Below are 19,344 nucleotides of genomic sequence, written 5' to 3' on the forward strand. Positions count from 1 at the left end.
TGCAAGTGGTGACATCACACAGCCTCGCCCGAAGTGGCCCCACACTTACCCGAGACCGAGTGGTTTTCATCAGCCTCGCTGCCTCACCCCATGTCGCTCACGACCGAGTGAGTTGTCAAAAAAAAAAAAAGCATCATTTCGTCTCATCTCGGTCCGCCTTCTCACCACGGGGTATACCATGGAGGTATGTCAAAATGAGGGGAGATCTCTTTTTTTTTTCTAGGCCCACGCTTTATTCTCATCCCATCGCACTTTTTTTTCCCTATTTTTTTACCCAAGGCGCCAACATGGGACAAGATTTCTGACTAGATGAACAGACCAAACGCTCGGAACTGGAAATGAACCTTTTCAAACCCCCTGCCGCGGCTCGAGCTGCCAAAACCCTCGACAGGGCTCTGTTCTCACGCACGCTACCCACTGTAGCGGCGAGCGTGCGCGAGAACAAGCTCATCTCCAAGTACAGGATGGAGCTGGGGAAGACAAGGGAGGTGCTGCTGGTGGAAAAGTTTGACCCGATTGCCGCGGATCCGGACGAGGCGTTAGCGGCCCAGGGGAAGAAGTGCCTTATTTTGAGGCCGGATTTGAAAATCTCGGGTATGTTGTCTTTGTTTTATTTATGCGTTTTGGGCTGCATAGGAAAGCTAACACGCTTGCTGTAGCCCCTGAAGCGTGGAGTCCCGTGTTGCAGGAAGCCACCAAGATTGGGGATCTGAAGATTGTCCCGTTTGATGTGACGATTGATTATAAGCTGTGGTCATATGGTGAGCTGTCCTTTTTCTCATGTGTCAAACATGGGGCGTGCAACTAATCTTGTGTAGTTGACGTTATGAGATCGATAATACCGGAGGAGCTTCAGGACGAGATCCCCGCGAGTTTTAACACCGCAGGGCACGTGGGTACGTATTAACACACGTCTAAAGTTTACTTGATCTCCATTTGACATCTTGAACAGCGCACCTGAACATGAGAGAGCGATATCAGCCGTATAAACACGTCATTGGTCAGGTCATTCTCGATAAGAATCCTGTTATCCGGACAGTTATCAACAAGACTGACGATGTCGGCACCCAGAATGAATTCCGAACTTTCAGCTACGAGGTGCTGGCTGGTCCTGATGACATGCTGGTGGAGGTTAGTGAGGCCGGATGCGTCTTCAACTTTGACTACTCCAAAGTGTACTGGAACTCGAAGCTGAGCGGGGAACATGAACGGATCTGTGCCACGTTCAAGCCTGGGGAGGTGGTTGCCGATGTGATGGCTGGTATCGGACCTTTTGCCGCGCCCGCGGGGAAGAAGGGTGTTTTTGTATGGGCAAATGATAAGAACCCGGAGAGTTATAAGTATCTCACTGATATTGTCAAGAGGAACAAGGTGAGAGAGTTTCTCTGCGGGACGTTGGGAGAATCCAGGCAGGGGCAAGACGTGCAAAGTCAACATCTCAACTGACACGTTATAGGTGACCGAGTTTGTTAAACCCTTCAACGAAGACGGCCACGACTTCATCAAACGAGCCGCAGACCTCGTGCTGGAAGCCTCTCAGCGCGGAGACTGCGCCGTCCTCAAACCCGTCAAAGTGTCTCGCAGCGTACCACCAGGGGAGCGGCCCGAGCCAGTTCGCGTCCCCGTGCCTCCTACCATTTCCCACTATGTCATGAACTTGCCTGCTTCTGCTCTCGAGTTCCTCCATAACTTCAAAGGCTTGTACCACGGGCGGGAAATGCTGTTCACGCCGCACACGGACACGAAGCTGCCCTTGATCCATGCGCATTGCTTTGCCGTAAAGGCGGACGATGCGACCCCTCTCGATGATATATGCCAACGCATCTACAGCGAAATTGGTGTCCAGCTGAAGCCGGGTAGTGCGGAAGTGGAAGGAGAAGTAGCTATTCACGAGGTTCGGGATGTCGCCCCCGCAAAGAGGATGTTTTGCGCAAGTTTCCGTCTGCCTCCCGAGGTGGCTTTCTCCCCGCGGGCTTGACAAGGCAACTAAACTTTACATGGACGTCTCCTGCGACGCTGTATCCTGTCAATAAACCCTCCGCATAATCATCATGGGAGACAAGAAAAAAAAGGCTCGGCAAGACCCGCCGCTCCCGAAGCAATACCCGGCGAGTGGGTTGTATTCTCTTGCTTATATCGACAACCTCTTATACATGCTCGCGCGGGTGGTGGTGGCATCGGACACTAAGGCCGTTTTCAGTTGCCAGCATATCTGTCGAGTCCGTTTGTCCTGAATCGACGGCTTACAGCTTCCAAAGATCTGTCCCAATGGTGATTCTTGCTTAGCTAGGACTACACCCCGCCCTGCTAAGAAGAGACGCCTGTTTCAGGATAGTGCAATATGAGAGTGAACGACGACAATGTTACGCAGTTCAGTTGGCGTGAGGCTTGGAGGCTTGCTGAACAGTCATAGCAACAAGAAGAAGAATGGGATATTGCGGGGTATGTGTATGCATGTGTGACTGGGATAACATCCAAGTCTCAATCGAGCGTGCCGAGGCTACTCTAACTACCTAGGTAGTCATCTCTCCTTTATCCCCCCCTGTTTTGATGTAGCCTCTGCCATTCCATGGAGAATACCGGAAGCAGAATCGGTGTGCCTAAACGTGGCAGCAAGAGGGTGTGGTCGGGAAGCAAAATGGCTAAGCAGGGATGTACACGGCCGGCCTCGCCAAAAGCGTTTATATCAATCCAATCAGACCCCGAATGGAAGCTTGACCGGTTGTGAATGCATGCGGCCAGGCCCACGGCTGTTGTGTAACAGCTACCTCTTGAGTGAAAGAGCATTCGCAGCCACTACTTGGACAAGTGTCTCGGAAACCGTTCGTGGCTGGCAGCCATCATGTATGTTGAAGTTTGTGGAAAGAGGTGACAAGACAAACACATCATCATCAACCAGACGGAATGCGTGATATCATCAGGAGCCTTTGTAAGCTGGCTCGTCGTTTGGTGCCTGCGCAGAGGCGCCCACAGCCAGGCCATTCTTGCAACCACCAGGGTGCCCGTCATAAACGAGTTTGTTGCACATGGAGTGTTTCTCAGATATAAAGTGCTCTGTTCCTGATATTAGAACGGAATGCGGGCCTCTGTTTGATTTGACGTGATGAAGCTCCTCTGGCTCCCCACCACGATGCTTGGCCTGCAGTAAGGGTGATTGGCCCATCAAGGTTTTCAAAGAGGTTGCATTGATCGTTGAATTGTGCTGCTCGCTGTGCTGTCGATATTCTAGCTCCGGTACCGATGTGTGTGCAACAGAACAGAGTCCCGGTGCCATATGTACGCATATGCCTTCCCCTAGCCTCCCTGCTGTGTGCCTGGTGCAATTGCATATTCGGATTTGATAACTAGTCCAGCCCCATGAGCAGTAGACCAGTCCACGAGTCCTCAGCGTGTAATTGATCCCTGAAGGATGGCCCACTGCGGATCTCGATGAGGCTGGAAATCGCAGGGGGCGTTGTCAACACACGGCCCGTCAAGCGTTGAAGTGAACTCTGAAGCCCTGATTTGGTTCGTGAGTGGAGAAGTACTAGTCGTCGTCCGTTTTAATTTAGAAACAAATAAAAGCTCCTTTCTGAACCGCTAGGTGAGCACCACAAAATCACTCTGTCGACTTGGCTGCCCAGGCCGGCAACACCATCATTTCTCTCACCACTGACACCGCCTCTTGGAGTTTCGCCCCAACGTACGTTATATTCCGATTCTTCACAAGCTAGCAACTTTGGTGAGTTTGCTCACCGCGAACCAGCATATGTATGATTATTCGGTCTTGAGATCTAGGTGGATCCGTGGAGTTTGGCCATAATGGCATGTACGGAGCACGCCATTTAGTACTATGATTCAAAGACCTGCAGAGCCATTGGACTGGGTATCAGATATGCCAGGCTCGGATACGCGGCACTCTCGCTTTCCAAGAAGATGGTACTGCAGCGTGACAAAAGGACTACAACGGTGCTGGCCAACGTATCCTGGACCATTGAGTGAATTGGACTCTCCACCACACCATGGAGAGAAATTTCTTCTTGGCCGAGCAAAGGGCTTCTCTTTGGTCGGTGGTGGTGACGGCTAAGCCCAGTAAACAAGCTCCTTGGCTCTCTAGCTTTTTCGGTCCGCGCCACCGCGGCCGGGAGGTGACACGACGAGGAGATACCAAATGCCACAATTCAGCGGCACGGAGTATATTGACGGTGGTTGAGTGGGTGTACATCGGGATGATCATCTGGATGGTTGGTTACACCGTCCGCGAGAAAGTGGGGTTAAGCCGAGTTAATATCTGGCCTTATCGGTTTGCTATCAGCTTATCATCATGATGTTGTGTGGGGGGTTTTCCATGAGCGAAATATATGACGGCCAAACAAACAACAAGATGTGACTCTTTCTTTCTCAAAAACAGACGCGACTTGATGGCGTACTGTTCTTCAGGCATGTAGCCTCCTTGCGATTAATCTCCTGGTTTTCGAAGTACGTAGAATTAATTTGATGTACAACCCCAAATTGCCGTAACTTCGTTAAGAATATTCTTGCGGAACAGGGCTTACCAAGTTGTCCCCTGGGGAGTTGACGCAGAAGTTTTTCTTGAGGAAGGCTGACCAGCAAAGACACTGGCAATACTCCGTATACTCCGTGGAAACGCAAGATCCTGCAACAGAAGTGAACAGCCACAGGGTGTAAGCCATTTCGAAGATCGACGACGAGGGCGACGCCCCGTCTTCAAGCTGGTTACGGAATAGTTCTTATCTGAAGCGCATGCGCCGTACTCCCCAGATTCTTTTCCCCATGCTGCATGAAAGGACCCTCGAAGGCGTTTTCGAATCGCATCAAGCCAACATCATTAAGAAGTCAATGGAGAGCTTCAGTTACCCTGTGCCTCGCATCATGGGTTGTCTCCATGCATTTTGAGATCACTACCAATCATCGCCTGTGGGTTTAGACTCCATCCAGTCGCCACGGACGGTGGCTGCAGGTCGCCCGCATCGCGTTGATAATGCCTGATGTTCCGCCGCCATGTCGACTAGTCCATCTATTTCTTGATAATTGAGGGGTTATAACCCAAATTTTAGCAATAACAAAGCTGCACCGCTCGGAACGTGGGCCCATAGTCGCCGATGGCCATCGTAGAATTGTATGTGGCCTAGCCCTCGACTCAGAGGATGAAATGAATGCAGAGAGCTATACACTGTGTGTTTTAACGAAAATTGAGCTAGAACTTGCCGTGTTATGGTATATGCGTATTGTTCAGTTGCGCATCTTGCTTCATGTGTTGCTGAGTTTGTATCCAAAGCCCTCAAGGAGATGGTGCATCAACCGAGAGACACCCCCGGGGTCGCCAATTTGGTGTATGGGAAATTGTCCTGGGCAGGAAACCGTGCCCTTTACCACAATGGGATTTCTATGCATCCTAGATGTTTTTTGTTCCGAACAACCGACCATGCTGTCGAACCATCACTACGCGCAGCATGGCAATGATCAAAAAACATGGGCGGGATAAACCGGGGCGGTGGCCAGTTCGTGTTTGAAGATCAACAGTTGATGGACAGCTAACCCGCGCGAGTCTGCATGACAAGGCGAGGTTAGAGACACCTACGTGCCAACTTGCTGTCCTAATAATATCAATAGTGATCACAAAGCTCATGATCTCGACTGATACCTCCATCCGAGGTCGTCTGTGGCGATGTAGGCGTATCATATATCAGTCAGTGATAGCTCAGATGGCTATCATGGAGGCCTATGGCACGGTGCATATGACTCCATCGTATTCTCTGAATAATAAGGGTTATATTGAAGTGAAGTACGCACCTACTTTGGTGAGTGAAGTTCAAGGGGCAAGCATAGAGATTTCTTACACTGTTTCTGCCAGCAAGAAACCGAGCTGTCTTCTCTAAAAGTACGGAGTAACTGGAAAGCCCATTACACGTTTATGACGTTGGCCTGGCTTGGAAGTCTAGCGGCGATAACCGGAGGGGAAACAATGGCACAGAAGGCTTACGCACCAAACGTCGGACCGCACAACCACTCAAGGTCGACCATCGTAATTGATCTTCCTACGGTTGACTGGGTGGCTTCTCAAGGGCCGCTGAGGGGAGTTCGCTGTGCTAACTCACCCGTTGAAGAAACGGACCAAGCCAGGCCTCCATAAAAAAATCACGGCGCAAAACAAGACAGCCTACGACGGCCTGATGCTGCGCCGACGATGCGATAGCTCATCCGTACTTGCATCACTCAGAGCTTGTCGGTCCGGTAAGATCAGCGTCGTGTTCGCTTGCAGGGTATAACCAACATGAAAAGGTGCCTTAGAAGCGATCAATTCGATGCATCGTTTTTGGATGGCTTGACACAACAAAGGCGGGCTCAGCCTCTAGAGAAGCCGAGCGACGGGAGATAGTTGGCTGGATGGCTTTTTGCATCGAAGACACCGCCCACGACGCAGGGCCACACAATAGTACTGCTAGTTGTCGAGAGAGTTTCGGGTCGGCAGACCACCCTCCTCCCGGCCGGTGATATCGCGGCTGGACCGCGAATTGGCGAATTGGAATGTGGCCAGGCACTCCACATCGCGCTCAGAAATTGACAGCGGCCCAGCCAGGATTTTGGCCACTTGAAGGTCCTGTTTCTGCAGTCGGTCGTCGGTCGAAGCGTCCCCAAGAAATTTCTTCCACTGTGAAGCTCCACACCCTTCCGGCCGTGAGCCGCAAGGTCCACAAGCTCATTCTGACCCGCCGGGCGACCGATGGTTCGAGGTTCCATTTGTGGATTTCTTTGACGGGCTGAGCAGTTGGGGTTTTGAATTTCGCCGAGAACGCGAGTAAGCAATGCATTGATGAATTCTGAATCTGTGTTTAGCTTGCGATACGGTGGGGAAGAATGGCATATAGCGGGAGACGACCATTCGAGCTGTTCGAAAATGAAAAGAAAAGCAAATTTGGGGAAAGAATGCCCAAGTTTTGTGCTTCATACTTACGGAGTAGAAACTACCTAGGTACCTAGTAGTCAACCCCGCAAACCAATTGCTCCAGAGGCAGGCGTGCCTCTCCAGAGTAGTTTCCACTTTTCGACCTAACTGTACACGGTACGAAGGCATCACACAAAATACAATTTTGACTTGACTGTTCTGGTGCCATTCATCCACTAGATAACGTTACTTGGGCTTTTGAAGGCGCCTGCGGGAGAGCTGATTCCTCAACATCCGGCCAACAGCGTTGCCGGAGGCTTCACATTATTCCCTCTAGCCGAATTATCTTCCTCGCAGATTCAATGCCCCGAGTCTTTGCCACCTCACCGTACCCTCCCGGTACATTTTCTTCCCATCGGCCATGGAAGATGGCTCAATGCGCCAAGCTGTTATGAGGTGGCCAGAAAATTTTCATTCCCTGTTTTATGTTTTCCTTTTTCTTTTTGAGCCACTCCGTCTCGATCTTGGGGTGTTTCTAATTCGTCGAGAGAATTAGCCGTGGTTGATTATGCCCGTCAAACCTCCACCTGTTAAACGGCGGAAGGGTCCAGCCACCAGGTAATAATCCCAGTTTCATTGGACCGCTTCATTCTGCTCATGTACCCCGTCTAGTAGTACTATTACAGTCATCGACAGTCGGTTATGCCAAGTGTCCGGTAGGGCCTGGTCCCTCTTATAAGTTAGTAGTTGGCAAATTTTGGCAGCCGACGGAGAATCGCAGGTGACTGAACACTATGTACAACTTTCAGTTGCTACTATGGCTAATAAGTGCTAGGCGTCGCACAATCACATCCATGTTCACAGCCATTTTCGAGGCGGGTTTAGAATCAGGCGGACCTATGGAATTGTTGCATCGAGACACGTCGCCATCCAGATTCGGGCCTCTAGGAAGACACCAAAGACATGCTAAAGCATTAGTACATACATACAGAAGAACGTAGATAACAAGATTTCATCATCTCAATCACACCATCAACCCGACGTATGCACTGTTGCCACCAACAGAGATAAGCTAGTCTCATACCAGCCACTGGGTAACCCCCGTGGCTCATCCATCGGATTCCATCCCGTCCATCCTGAATTGATCCCCTGTGGTCCCCTTGTGCGCCCCTGTGCGCCCCTGTCGAGACTCACTACCAGTGGCTGACAGCCTCGTGGTCCCCCTCGGTCGGCCCCTGTCAGTCCCACGATGTTTGCATTGGCTAACATGAATATCGAGTTGATGAACTGTATTGGTGTAGTACAAAGTGCTAGGAGCACCCACGACAAGACAAGGCAGCAAGGCACCGTACGACAAGCAACCCATGATCTGACAGCATCGGCGGGACTGCATTGTGGGGATTTAGGAAGCCTATCTTGCAAACACAGTATAGAGTAGCCTGTGTACAAACGAAGCATCCAAGCAAAACCTGCGTATCTTGCGGGCGCCGCACCCAACAACAACATGGCTCGTACTAGGCTGGGCTTGGGGAAAGGAGTGAAATGTATCTGGAAGCTGAAAGCCAAGCTACTCCTGTCTCACTCGAAGTATTACGCCTCGAATTAGTTTACCAAAGCTAGCTTGTTGTTCCGATACCTTTGCTCCCGGCCAAGCCGTGGACAATCTTGGTGATAGAGATGGTATAGATACTCTCTTGCGCGAGATGGAGAAGATCCATTGATGGCTTGACGACGGGCGTCAGCTCACCCCGCTGCGCAGAATAAAGTTGAGAAGACTAGGTTTATTTTTCCGAATCTGGATGGAGACATTTTGGCGTCTTCCTCCCTCCACAGATGGCTGAGAATTGGTCGCTAGGGCCTGCCCTCGAGTGAGGTGCCAAGTGCAATTCCGGATGAGATGGTCCTCGCCGAAGAAGGCAGGTTCAAGAGAGGTCAGAGGAAACCCTGCACGCGGGATACCCGGGCATTGTCCGTACGACAAACCCCGTACAGCCTTCCACCCCGTATATATGTGATGGAAGGCAAGGGGGCTAGCTGGCAGTTTGGCAGTTTGGGCCGGGGCGATGACAAGATGACCGCAATCGTGATGCCGGGTCTCGACTGGCCTGCGCGGCTGTATGCCGAACCCGCAAAACCATGCCTCGATGCCTCCACGGTGTAGTATCTCCATGTACGGAGGGCTCCGTAGTAGTAGCGGTATTAACTTACTAGCAGTATTAGTGTCGAGGTGCAGTCCAAGCGGCGATCTGCTGCTGGACTGGCCACCCGCTTTTTGAGGTGAAAAGCAACGACTAGTTAGCCAACCGCAGGGAGACGGACGAGGGACGATGGACGAGAGACCATATGAAATGTGTCATGGAGGAGCGTGTGCGTAGGCGCGTGGTTCGGTGTGTGTGGGAGTCTGGCTATCTAAGATGTTGTTGCTTGTCATCGGTCATCTCAGTGGACTGGCTTGCTTTGGTCTGCATGCAATCGGCAGCCTCGATGCCGAGTTCGAGTTTGGGGTAGTTGGAAGTCCCAGGTACCTGGGTACTCGAGTACAGAGACTTTGGAATCTAGGGAGATGCAGGCGTGGAGCTGGGTACTGGGACTTTTAACACTCGTAGAAGGTGGGAACCGGCATCAATTCAATCTGGCTGGGAGCATCTGGACGCGCAGACGCAAACTCCCAAACTCCAGTGCCCCCTGGGCCTAGACCAAAGCGCTGAGACCGGACCCCGTAGTAGTACTTTGCGACAGAGTGCTGAGAGTGACGGGGAGTAAGTACTCGGCGCTCATGTACTCTGTACGGCCGCTGCTCCGAGGCCGTAGGGATGCACGCATGTCACTGGTTCGAGGCGGCATTGCAATCAATGCCCGTTCAAGCCATGGCAAGCCATTCTTGCCAATCCATTGCCCTGAAGTCGGCGTCGTTTTCGTCCCACTTGGATCGATGACAAGCCCCTCGAGAAATGACACTGCGAACCTTGGGAACTCGACCCCAGACGGAGACGCGGGCACGGCCATGCTTGTCTCATAAGTCACAACTCCCCATCCTCATGTTCCTTTGACTCTTTTACCCTGAACGCTCTGCTTCTCGCCGTCATCCTTCCTCCCTCGTCGTTCGATTCGGAGAGCCAAAACCTAAGTACCTAGATTTGCCTTCGGCCACGCACCCACCCACACACACTCACTCACTCACTCACTCCTTTCCTCACTCACTCTTTCACTCACCCACGCACTCTCACCTCTTGGCTGCTTGGCTCAACTAGCCTGGCCCTTTGCCGGCGCGTCCCCACGTACTTAAGTACTTAATACGGGCCAGGACAGGGTACCGGGCTTCAGACTTGCTCCCGGTGCTGCGCAGGCTCGCGCCATCGGCCATTCCATTCAGACCATCGATGGTCGACTTCAAACTCTGCATCCTCGCACCCTCCTTCGTGTCCGCCATTGGGTCACTCGCTCACCGCATCACCATTCGCACACTGGCGCACAGGATCAAACTCGCCTTCTGCACGCCGGCCGGCCGTTCCATATCCCACGCGCGTTTTCGCCGTTGGCTGCTCCAGTGACTGTCTGGTTGCATTGTGGGCGTGCGCCGCCATCTGCCGTCTCTTATCAGCAAGGATTGTGTTCTGCATTCGACGTCGGACCGCTTCTGCAGCCCACCTCAACGTTATCTCCAGACGACGCTGACTGCAGCAAACGCCTTCGCTTTGCCGTCGAACTACATAACGAACACTTCCAAATCGGGGCCTGCACCATCGAACCACATCCGCATCTCATCTGGACTATTTCACTCGTCGTCAGCGGCATCCATGACTTGCTGATTCTGCCCGCAAACCAAGTCCTCTGCGGCGTCTCTCTTGCGTCTGCAACCCGCCAGGCACCGCTGCCTCTCGTCACAATGGCCGCTGTCCTCTCCTCCGAGGAGAGCAGCTACTTCTCGTCCTCGTCACTGCGTCGCTCACAATCGCAGACGAATTTAGGGCACAGCTCGTCGTCGTTTCGGTCAACGCCCACGCCGCAAATGTCCGCCCCCTTCAACCCGCCATCCAAAGCCTATACCGATTCCGACCTTTCCTCAGCGCCCTCGTCTCCTCCCGCCATCCAAGCCGAATCCACCGACGTCTCTTTCTCCTCAACTCCTGCGAGCAACCTGTCAATATCTTCCGACTTTGACGAAACCTTGGGGATCGACGAGAGCCCGGAAGACCACTTCAGCCTACCTCTGCTCTCGCAAGAAAAGTTCTTTCTACAGCCCGATTTCCAGCACGATGACAACCTGGAACCACCCCCGAGCCCAAGGACGGGTCATTCATACACAGTCTCTCCCGCTGAGCCCGAGGTTTCTGTTGCCACATCGGGTCCGGACACGCCCGACGTGACCGAGCATGCTGAAGATGACACGGCAGTGTCAAGTAGGCCGTCCCGGCAAGTGGACTACCTATCCCATGATTGGAAAGAGGAAGACATCTGGTCATCTTGGAGGTACATCATCTCCAAAAGAGGCGAATTCGCCAACAGTGCTAGATTGGAAAACGCCTCTTGGAGGACTTGGATGAAGGCTAGGAACAATCTCAAGACCATCTCACCCGAGGAACTGAATTGGTGTGTATTAAACCCCCCCTCACCCTCCCCATGTTGTTTCTGCGCGCTAAACAGCGGCGTACTGCAGGCTCAAAGATTGCGATGTTACTTGGCTTTATGGGCCTCTGCAATGCGGTCCCAAGAATGTGAATCCAACGGGCACAGAACCGTCAAGTGTGACTCTATCAAAAACGGACTCACTGGTCAATCTAAACAAAAAGCCTATCCTCAAGAAGAGGAGCATGTCCGAAGTCATGCTGCAAAGGTCTCTTGTGTCTGCATCCTTGTTGAAACAGGCTACAGCGGCAGTTCAGGCTCAAGAAACCCGAGGTGTCTTGAAATATGGCACAGACAAGTCCAACGCGGAGTACTATGTTGCCTACCCTCTTTCTGTCCGAAGAGGAAGTCAAGGTACCAGCAGCTCCATTGCAGCCTCCACCGACTCGTCAAACGTTTCCTCTCCCTTTCCGGAGCGAAAACACATTCATTTTAATGAACAGGTAGAGCAGTGTATCGCTGTTGATGTCAAGGACGATGAGGAGGAGGACTATGCCCATGATGTTGGCGAAGACAGCGACTCCGACGATGGTGGCGTCATGATGAAGCGAGTCAAACCTAAGAGGCGTGCCCCTTCATCCAAGAGGCGGAACAAGAAGCCTACCAATGCCGAAGGCAAGATCATTGCCAAACTGCCATCGACTACGCTCAAATATCGAGCCGACACACCAGAACCGCAAGAAACCGCCATGAAGCATAGCACAGGTGTCTACCGGAGCCCGTTGATATCGCCCTCGTCTTCTCAGGAAACCCTTCGACCCGCGAAGCAGTCATCGAGGTTCTTTTTTGGAGAGGAAGACGATGATGACGACGATAATGGCTTTAGCGACGCAACCTTGGCTGCTAGCTCAGGCTGGCGATCTCCACCCGGGGCTGCAGTCGGTGGCGGCATTCACCGGTCGTCTTCTTCGGGGAGTCTGACTGACGAGCCAGCCGGCATGCGCCGCACTGCCTCGGGCATGTTCATGCCTTGTGAGGAGGGAGAAGCTTCGAACGGTGATGGCCTTTTAGGTCGGGTCATCGACACCGTCAACACGGCGCGGGATATTGCGCATGTGATTTGGAATGTTGGATGGAGGAAATGAGGGAAAAGGACATTTTGCCGTCTGAGATGATGTCTACCGGAACCGATGGCATCTGCGAAATGGGGAAACCAAGCACGACTGTCTATCCTTGTTGGTCAAAGACCACTGATCCCTAAACCAGCGAACTTGAAACCGATACCCCCTCGAAAGCCCCTACGATGATTCCAACTATTTTTTTTAATTACTCGAATAAAGCCATGTCTGGTGGCCAGGCCTACTCTCACCAGCGCAATCTCGATCGCCCGCCCCCCGCGCAGATGCTACTGGATGACTCCTCAAGTTGGACTGTGGTCAACGCAGGGAGTATGAAGTTTATGCCGTCTGGCAGGAGGGGACGGGTATTAACTGCGCGCATTGAGGGCCATTGCACTCCATGGGTGACCACTAGACATTCCTGCTTTGCCGAGGCGACTCGGCCTCACGTTACGCTGATAATGACGACTCATACGTTTCTGCTTATTTTTCTGGCTACAAGAACATCTATACACGATTCTTTGTTGATACGACTTGTTTTTATTAGACATTATTCTTCTGTCCCTTCTCGACGCAGCTTTATTCTTCATTTCTTTTTTCCTTTTTTGCCCCGCTACTCTTCGTCTCTCCTTGGATCCACTAGATCAATCATATGGGCAAGCAAGCAAACATGTGTCAAAAAATGGGGGCAACAAGACAAAACTCGGGTTCATGGATCAAGACCGGGTTCAACAGCACTGGCCGGCGTTTGCTTCTGTTATTTGGTTATTTGGGGCTTTTCGTGAATCTGGCAAAAGACGAAAGGCCTTGTCTTTTTTTACTTGTTGGGACACGGCCGTCATTCCTTTTCTATCTTTCTTTCTCCTTTTTCTCGTTCCTTCTTTCCCCCCTACTGTGTGGATGGGGGGCCATGGCGAGGGCATGTATGAAAAGGACGCATTGTTTTGGGGCGTGAGGCATCATGGATGGCGAAAAATATAGGATGAGGTGTAAATTAGTGCATACTACGTTTGAAGCGAATTCAATGCGTGCCATGAGGTATCGTGGAAGCTGATGTGTTGGTGTCGGCACGCCGCCGCAAGTGATGATCCGAGTCCGCTTCCACCAGGCAGACGCTTGTTGCATGAGTGTGCCGAATGGGCTGGCTTGTTCTCGAGGGTGCACATGACGGGGTGTGCATCACGAGACCATTGTGCTTGTAGGTAGGAGTCGAGTACGTGGACAGCCAAGCACTTGAGTACCTAGTACCTAGTACCTACTCCGTACTTGAGGAAGTATCAATGTAGGTTGGATCTTGCGATTGTGCCTCGAAGTGTGGATTGCTCGTCGGGCTTACTCTTTCTGCTAGGCACGCTCACGCGCTATCAAGTACCTGGTTATCAGGTATTATATCAATATATATTGGTATATAGTAGCATGAGTAATCAACGTATTCCGCATGCCAGGCACGGCGTACTCGAGCACGTAGGCACCAGTACGACTACTAAGTACTTTAAGTATAAGTACCAGACGGCAGAGGGAGTCGGTACCAGCCAGGCATCAGGGGTTCAAACAAGCAACACTCAGTGAAAGACCAAACAAAGCCCCTGTGACGTATTCAGCACCGCGACCCCAACAATTTCCGTCAGGGTACTCCGTAGTGGTCTCGTGAACAGCTTTTTTTTCCCTTTCTTTCATCTCGGCAGGCGGAGCAGCGTGCTCATTGGGCGCGCGGCCAGTCTGCTGGGGACCAAGAAAAAAAAAAAGAAGGGAACCCTGGGGTACACAGTACTGCCATGTACGTACGGAGTACAAAGGGGCAAAAATAGGAGAAACGTGGCCGGGAAATGGGAGCAGGGCTGCCGGTCCGGTCTGGTGCAACCCTTTGGTGGCGTGGGTGGACGACTCATTCGACTTGCGAGGCATCGTCAGCCGACGAGCACCAGACCAGTTGAGACCTGGACTTGACCCTTTGCCTTTGTCTGGGGTATTGTGGGGTTGTCCAGGGATTTGGGCCAGACTGTGCGGGGAGGAGGAGGGCAAGTGCCGAGGCGGTCGATGCTTTCAATGTTGCAGGGAGGCAACATTCGTGAGGTCATCTTCGGACATGGACATGTAGACCGACATGGAGGTGGGAGACGAGCCCGGCGCCGTCTTCCTTTGAAGCTGGCAGCCCACCTTGGCTTATTATTGTTCCTGGGGGCAGGCGCCAAGGGCTCGCATGAATTGATGAGGCGCTCTGCACCTACTTTGGCCAGGGCATTGGCACCAAGACTGGACTTGGGGTGCTGCAGCAGACGGGCCTGGTGGAAGAGCAGCCGCCTCGTATGTATACCATTGCCAGACGGCGGTTTACAAGAGGACACAGGGGCACGCGTTTTATGACGTAGAATACGGTTGTTTACGACAACTATGAAAGCTAGTGAGTGCCCACCGCATGTTATCATGACTGTCATTAGTGCCCAGTGAGAACAAGATGCCTGATAATCCAAAAGTCTGTGATTGGTTTACAACTTCAAGGCTCTTTTGCTTAGCCCAGGACAGTGGCGTTGGGAACACCCTTGTCAAAGACAACAAGGACAGCGACGGTAGAGAGGCGATGTAGGGCTGTGAAGTAAGATGAGTGCGGTACATGTACATTCGGATTGGTGGCAATGTTGCTTAGGCATCGGTACCCCGAGCAATAGAGTTTGCCGTTGCCATTTCTAAACGGAGTGAATCTTGTTTGGCATTGGCAGGCAGACCAGTACCGGCATGATGACATAGCATCTAGTGTCATTGCCACCGTGGCACATCAGCCTGTGTGTATAGCATCGGTTGACGCTGAATTACACGGAGCTAATGCCAAGATTGGTTTCCCCTACAACCCCAGCTACTGAAGCATTGCTAGAGTCAAGAGGATGCTGGCTGCTGAGGTATCTCAGTGCTTTAACCAGAATTTGTCTCGAGTGCACATTTACATCTGCCAGCTCGACTTCAAACTCATCGCCAACGCGAATGTCTTTGACGAGGCGGCAGCCGTTCAATCCAGAAACATCCATGGTGGCGCTCAGGTCAAACATATCCAGGTGGCCTAGTAGCCCCTGACGCCAGCGTGAACTAACTGTGAAGCGAAGCGTGCGTGGCGCCTTGTCTTCGAAGCGCCACGCTCGAACGAGCGCAATGAGAATCCAGTCCAATGTGCCGCGTGACACCGTCTTGGCCATTTTTTCCCGCATGTGTAGAAGTGGGAGTGTGCTGTTTAGCGACGTGGTCGTGAATGGGAGAATGCCATCCAACACGTCAGTTGTTGCATCAATTCGTCGCTGCATCTTGCTTTCAAAGGCTAGCGCTGCGTGTATTTGCCAGTGCACAAGAAGATCTGAGAATCGGCGCAGCGGTGACGTTGCCTTGGTGTACATGTCTAGTCCTAGGAGGAAATATGGTCCAGGTTCAGATGAAATCTGGATTCCTCCCGTCAGCTTTGACAGCTCTTGCCGATGAGTGGCTGATGGCTCGACGCCTTGATAGATCAAAGGATAAATCTCCCTCGTCGCAAAGTCGAATGCTGCCTGGAAATTTTCTGCTGACTTGGCATCCTTGCGATATGGAATCGGAATGCCGCGGTCGGAACACCATCGTGCCGCAACTTCTCCTGCGAGAACCATCGTGTTGGACACGACGGAGCAACCAGTAGATCTTTCGGTGCCGACTTTAATGTACGGGTCTGGCGGGAATAAAGTAGCCCCCTGGATAGCCCCAACTTCCGGTATTGCATCGTGAAAAGACACTTGAACCGAGGGCCGTGGGAAAAAGTATGGCCATGCCCCTTTGGATAACCTTTTTTGTTTCATTGATTCGGCAAGACGATAGAGAGTCAGGATGTCCTCCTTGCTTCTTGCGTCCAAGTCTTGTACAGTTGTCATATTACGCTCAGGAGTTGCTGCTGTAGCGTCCGGGGGTGTTCCGACTTCGAAGCTGTAGCCTGTAACAGACGGTGGTGTTTGCTCTCCGCAAAACTCGGCTACATCTTCGGGATCCAAATACGTGACTTCTTCTAGTGTGCTGGGTTCAACTTGGTAATCAAGAACATCGCCGGCTTCATTGACTTTTGCGCTAAAGGTCAGCGCCGGACAGCCAGGTCGAAGTGAGTACTGCTTGACCAAGCTCTCTGACTTGTAGTCCTTGGAATCATCCTCCCCCAACTCTGACGGCAACATTGCCTGGAAGTGGCCCGGGAGGTAGATGTTCTCTGGAATCAGTTCCATGAACCTCCCCAATGCCGAGTTGGGTTGAATGGCTGAGGCAGGGTCTGCGGCGTGCACATGAATCCAGAATTCGCCAGGCTGATCAGTGTGCTCCAGTGACACACCATCATCGATGATCATCGTGGATGGTGCATCGATGCAAAATATTGGTGACCCGGCCCGCAGCTTTCTGTTACCTTCTGCAATATCAGGCCGTGTAGACTTGAGCAGATTTTTGGGTTCGGGGCGACTAATCCCACCACCTCTGGCAATGGTGGTTCCTGGAAAACGAACTCTGTATCGGGAAGGAATTTCCCATGGCGCTATAACCCCAATTTCCTGAAGAAAGGTCCAAGCAGTACTCTGGTCGAGGGTGGCATCATCATAGAGCCTTAGTGACCGAAGAATGAGTGCGCCATATGAATGAAATCGGGATCCAGCGCCGAACAGGTCGTAGCTTGCCCACCACTCTAGGAATGAAATCACGTCTTTACTAACAGAGGACCAGTCCACCTTGGGTAGCGTCACGCTGGGTGATGTTTTCAATATACCATGAGGAGTCCATTCCCGGGTCTGGCGGCTATAAGAAACAGCCTCTCTTGCTTGGATGATAAATCTTCCCAGAGCGATCTCCTCCAATTCACTGTCTTTGAGTGGTCGCAGTTTCTTCGCACTCGAGTCTGTGTATTCGCGTACCCAGGCTGCAATTTTCGTCATGGTTTGTGCGTGGTTTTGGGGAAACACCTCGAACAAGTGGTCACGCCGGTGACAGTCTGCCGAAGGGGTCAATGGACTGAATGCGATATCATTGCGAGACAATGCCGTATGTACAGCGTACAAGGCCGGAGGGGGGAAGCCATCTTCTCCTTTCAAATTTTCCGGGAGCAGCATGTCTGCAATTTCGAACAGGCTGAGATACTTGACATCTCGGGCGCTAGAAAGCAGCTCACGAGCACCGTCGAGCTTGGTCATATTCCCTTGATAAATTACCTCGGAAGATGCCCTAAATTCTGCCATTTTATTAATGAGGCCAACTCCGTCTTCTCTCAATGGCCCCTTCTCATTGTTGCGTAACTCATCAAAGTGCTCGGGAGTACCGTCCTTGGGAATCTTGGCTAATACAGATTCCAATTCTTGAATCGCGACGAAATTGGAAACACTGAAGAGTGATGAAAATCCCATACTTGTGACCCATTTCCCATTGGCCGCATAAAAGTGATTCCTATCACCAAAGTAGCCAAGGTATATGGCGAACACGGGAACTCGAGAACCCTGTTGTCTAACAAACTGATAAGACAAAATATTTAGAACAGGAAGAGGGCCATCCGAAAACTTACCTCAGCTCTACCAAATCCCCCGGACTTCTCGAGTCAGAACCTACAATAGATGCCTCTGCGTCATCATTTGTAGGCTCGTTCTTGCCTGTATCAGTCATATTTCGAGTGGCGGATCGCAGCCGGTCAAGCTCGGACGACCCCGTTGACTGTGTTCGGCTAACATTGTTGGCGATGCTTCCATGAATGAAGGCCTCCGGGGGCATAGCTTTCGTGCCTATGTGTTCATTTTCTACCGTCCATCGTCGAAGGCGTTCACGTATCGGTAGGCCGTTAATACCTCCAGTATCTGCAGCCCTACCGAATCCATCATTCAGCGGGTCGGGAATGTAGGATTTCCCGTGGGGGGTCGAGCTCTGCGTTGTAGCCCATTTCTACAGATGCGAGAGATGCGTAAGTACTGTGCGGGAAACATGTTCATTTGCATATCTGTTGAGTACTAACTCTATGTGACGCTGGATAATGGGCGTCTATGCGTCCCGTCAGGACAGGAAGCGTTCCCTTGGGGGAAATGGCACGGCGAGCTAGACAGTTCCAACACACATATGACTGTCTCGAGTGCCGTAGCATGGCGCCAGCTGGTCGAGTTGGATGTCGGGACAAAAAAGTGTCGCGTCGCGCCCAAGCGGGAACACAAATTTGTCTGGTTGGTGGTTTTGGATCAACCAGCTGTTAGTGCCTGACCCCACATTGACCGTGTACGGAGTAAGGCAGAAGGCAACTAACCATGCATTTGGTACGGGGTGCTGATCGTCAAGCACTCCCACCAGACATATGTCTGTAAATACTTTTGCGGTAGCAGTCAATACTAGCTGAATTTGTCACCACCACACCCAGCCGCGCAAGGCTGTTGTCGTTGATTAACTTCACAATGGCTGCAAAAATACCATCTCATCAAAACACAACGCACATGGCATTGCAGCATCACAAGGCATCGTTTTTATTATGCCAACATATTCAGGCCACTGAATAAGTCATCTAGAGGGTTCAAACTGTGGTTCAAATTGTGTTGGAAGATTCGAGCCAGGCTGTAAGCTAGCTAGCTAAACCTACGGAAAGGTGGCCCTTTCGATGCCTGCTGAATTCCAACGATAAAGGTCTCAAATACAATCAATGGCCAAGTCCACATTCAACGCGATTCATAGCTTCCAATCGTGATATATTAATACTTTTAATCTATCCCCTTGTCCACAGGGATCATCGTACAGGGCCCGGAGCGTCCCTTTACAGAGTCA

General features: G+C 51.7%; 3 protein-coding genes across 3 annotated transcripts; 2 read left to right on the forward strand and 1 right to left on the reverse strand.

Annotated features, from left to right (window-relative positions):
• Window positions 1-338: 338 nt before the first annotated feature.
• MAA_07256 (tRNA (guanine(37)-N1)-methyltransferase) lies at window positions 339-1,978 on the forward strand (the record flags this gene model as incomplete). The annotated part of the gene is made up of 5 exons (XM_007825254.1): window positions 339-594; window positions 660-761; window positions 819-896; window positions 953-1,371; window positions 1,457-1,978. The coding sequence occupies 5 exons, from the start codon at window positions 339-341 to the stop codon at window positions 1,976-1,978; spliced, it is 1,377 nt and encodes a 458-aa protein (XP_007823445.1).
• An 8,794-nt stretch (window positions 1,979-10,772) lies between these two features.
• MAA_07257 (uncharacterized protein) lies at window positions 10,773-12,597 on the forward strand (the record flags this gene model as incomplete). The annotated part of the gene is made up of 2 exons (XM_007825255.2): window positions 10,773-11,476; window positions 11,544-12,597. The coding sequence occupies 2 exons, from the start codon at window positions 10,773-10,775 to the stop codon at window positions 12,595-12,597; spliced, it is 1,758 nt and encodes a 585-aa protein (XP_007823446.2).
• A 2,780-nt stretch (window positions 12,598-15,377) lies between these two features.
• On the reverse strand, window positions 15,378-18,679 carry MAA_07258 (Ribonuclease II/R; the record flags this gene model as incomplete). The annotated part of the gene is made up of 3 exons (XM_007825256.2): window positions 15,378-18,054; window positions 18,113-18,483; window positions 18,554-18,679. The coding sequence occupies 3 exons, from the start codon at window positions 18,677-18,679 to the stop codon at window positions 15,378-15,380; spliced, it is 3,174 nt and encodes a 1,057-aa protein (XP_007823447.2).
• Between the last annotated feature and the right edge of the window lie 665 nt (window positions 18,680-19,344).

Source organism: Metarhizium robertsii (genome assembly GCF_000187425.2).
Source record: "Metarhizium robertsii ARSEF 23 chromosome Unknown MAA_Scf_5, whole genome shotgun sequence".
NCBI lineage: Eukaryota > Fungi > Ascomycota > Sordariomycetes > Hypocreales > Clavicipitaceae > Metarhizium > Metarhizium robertsii.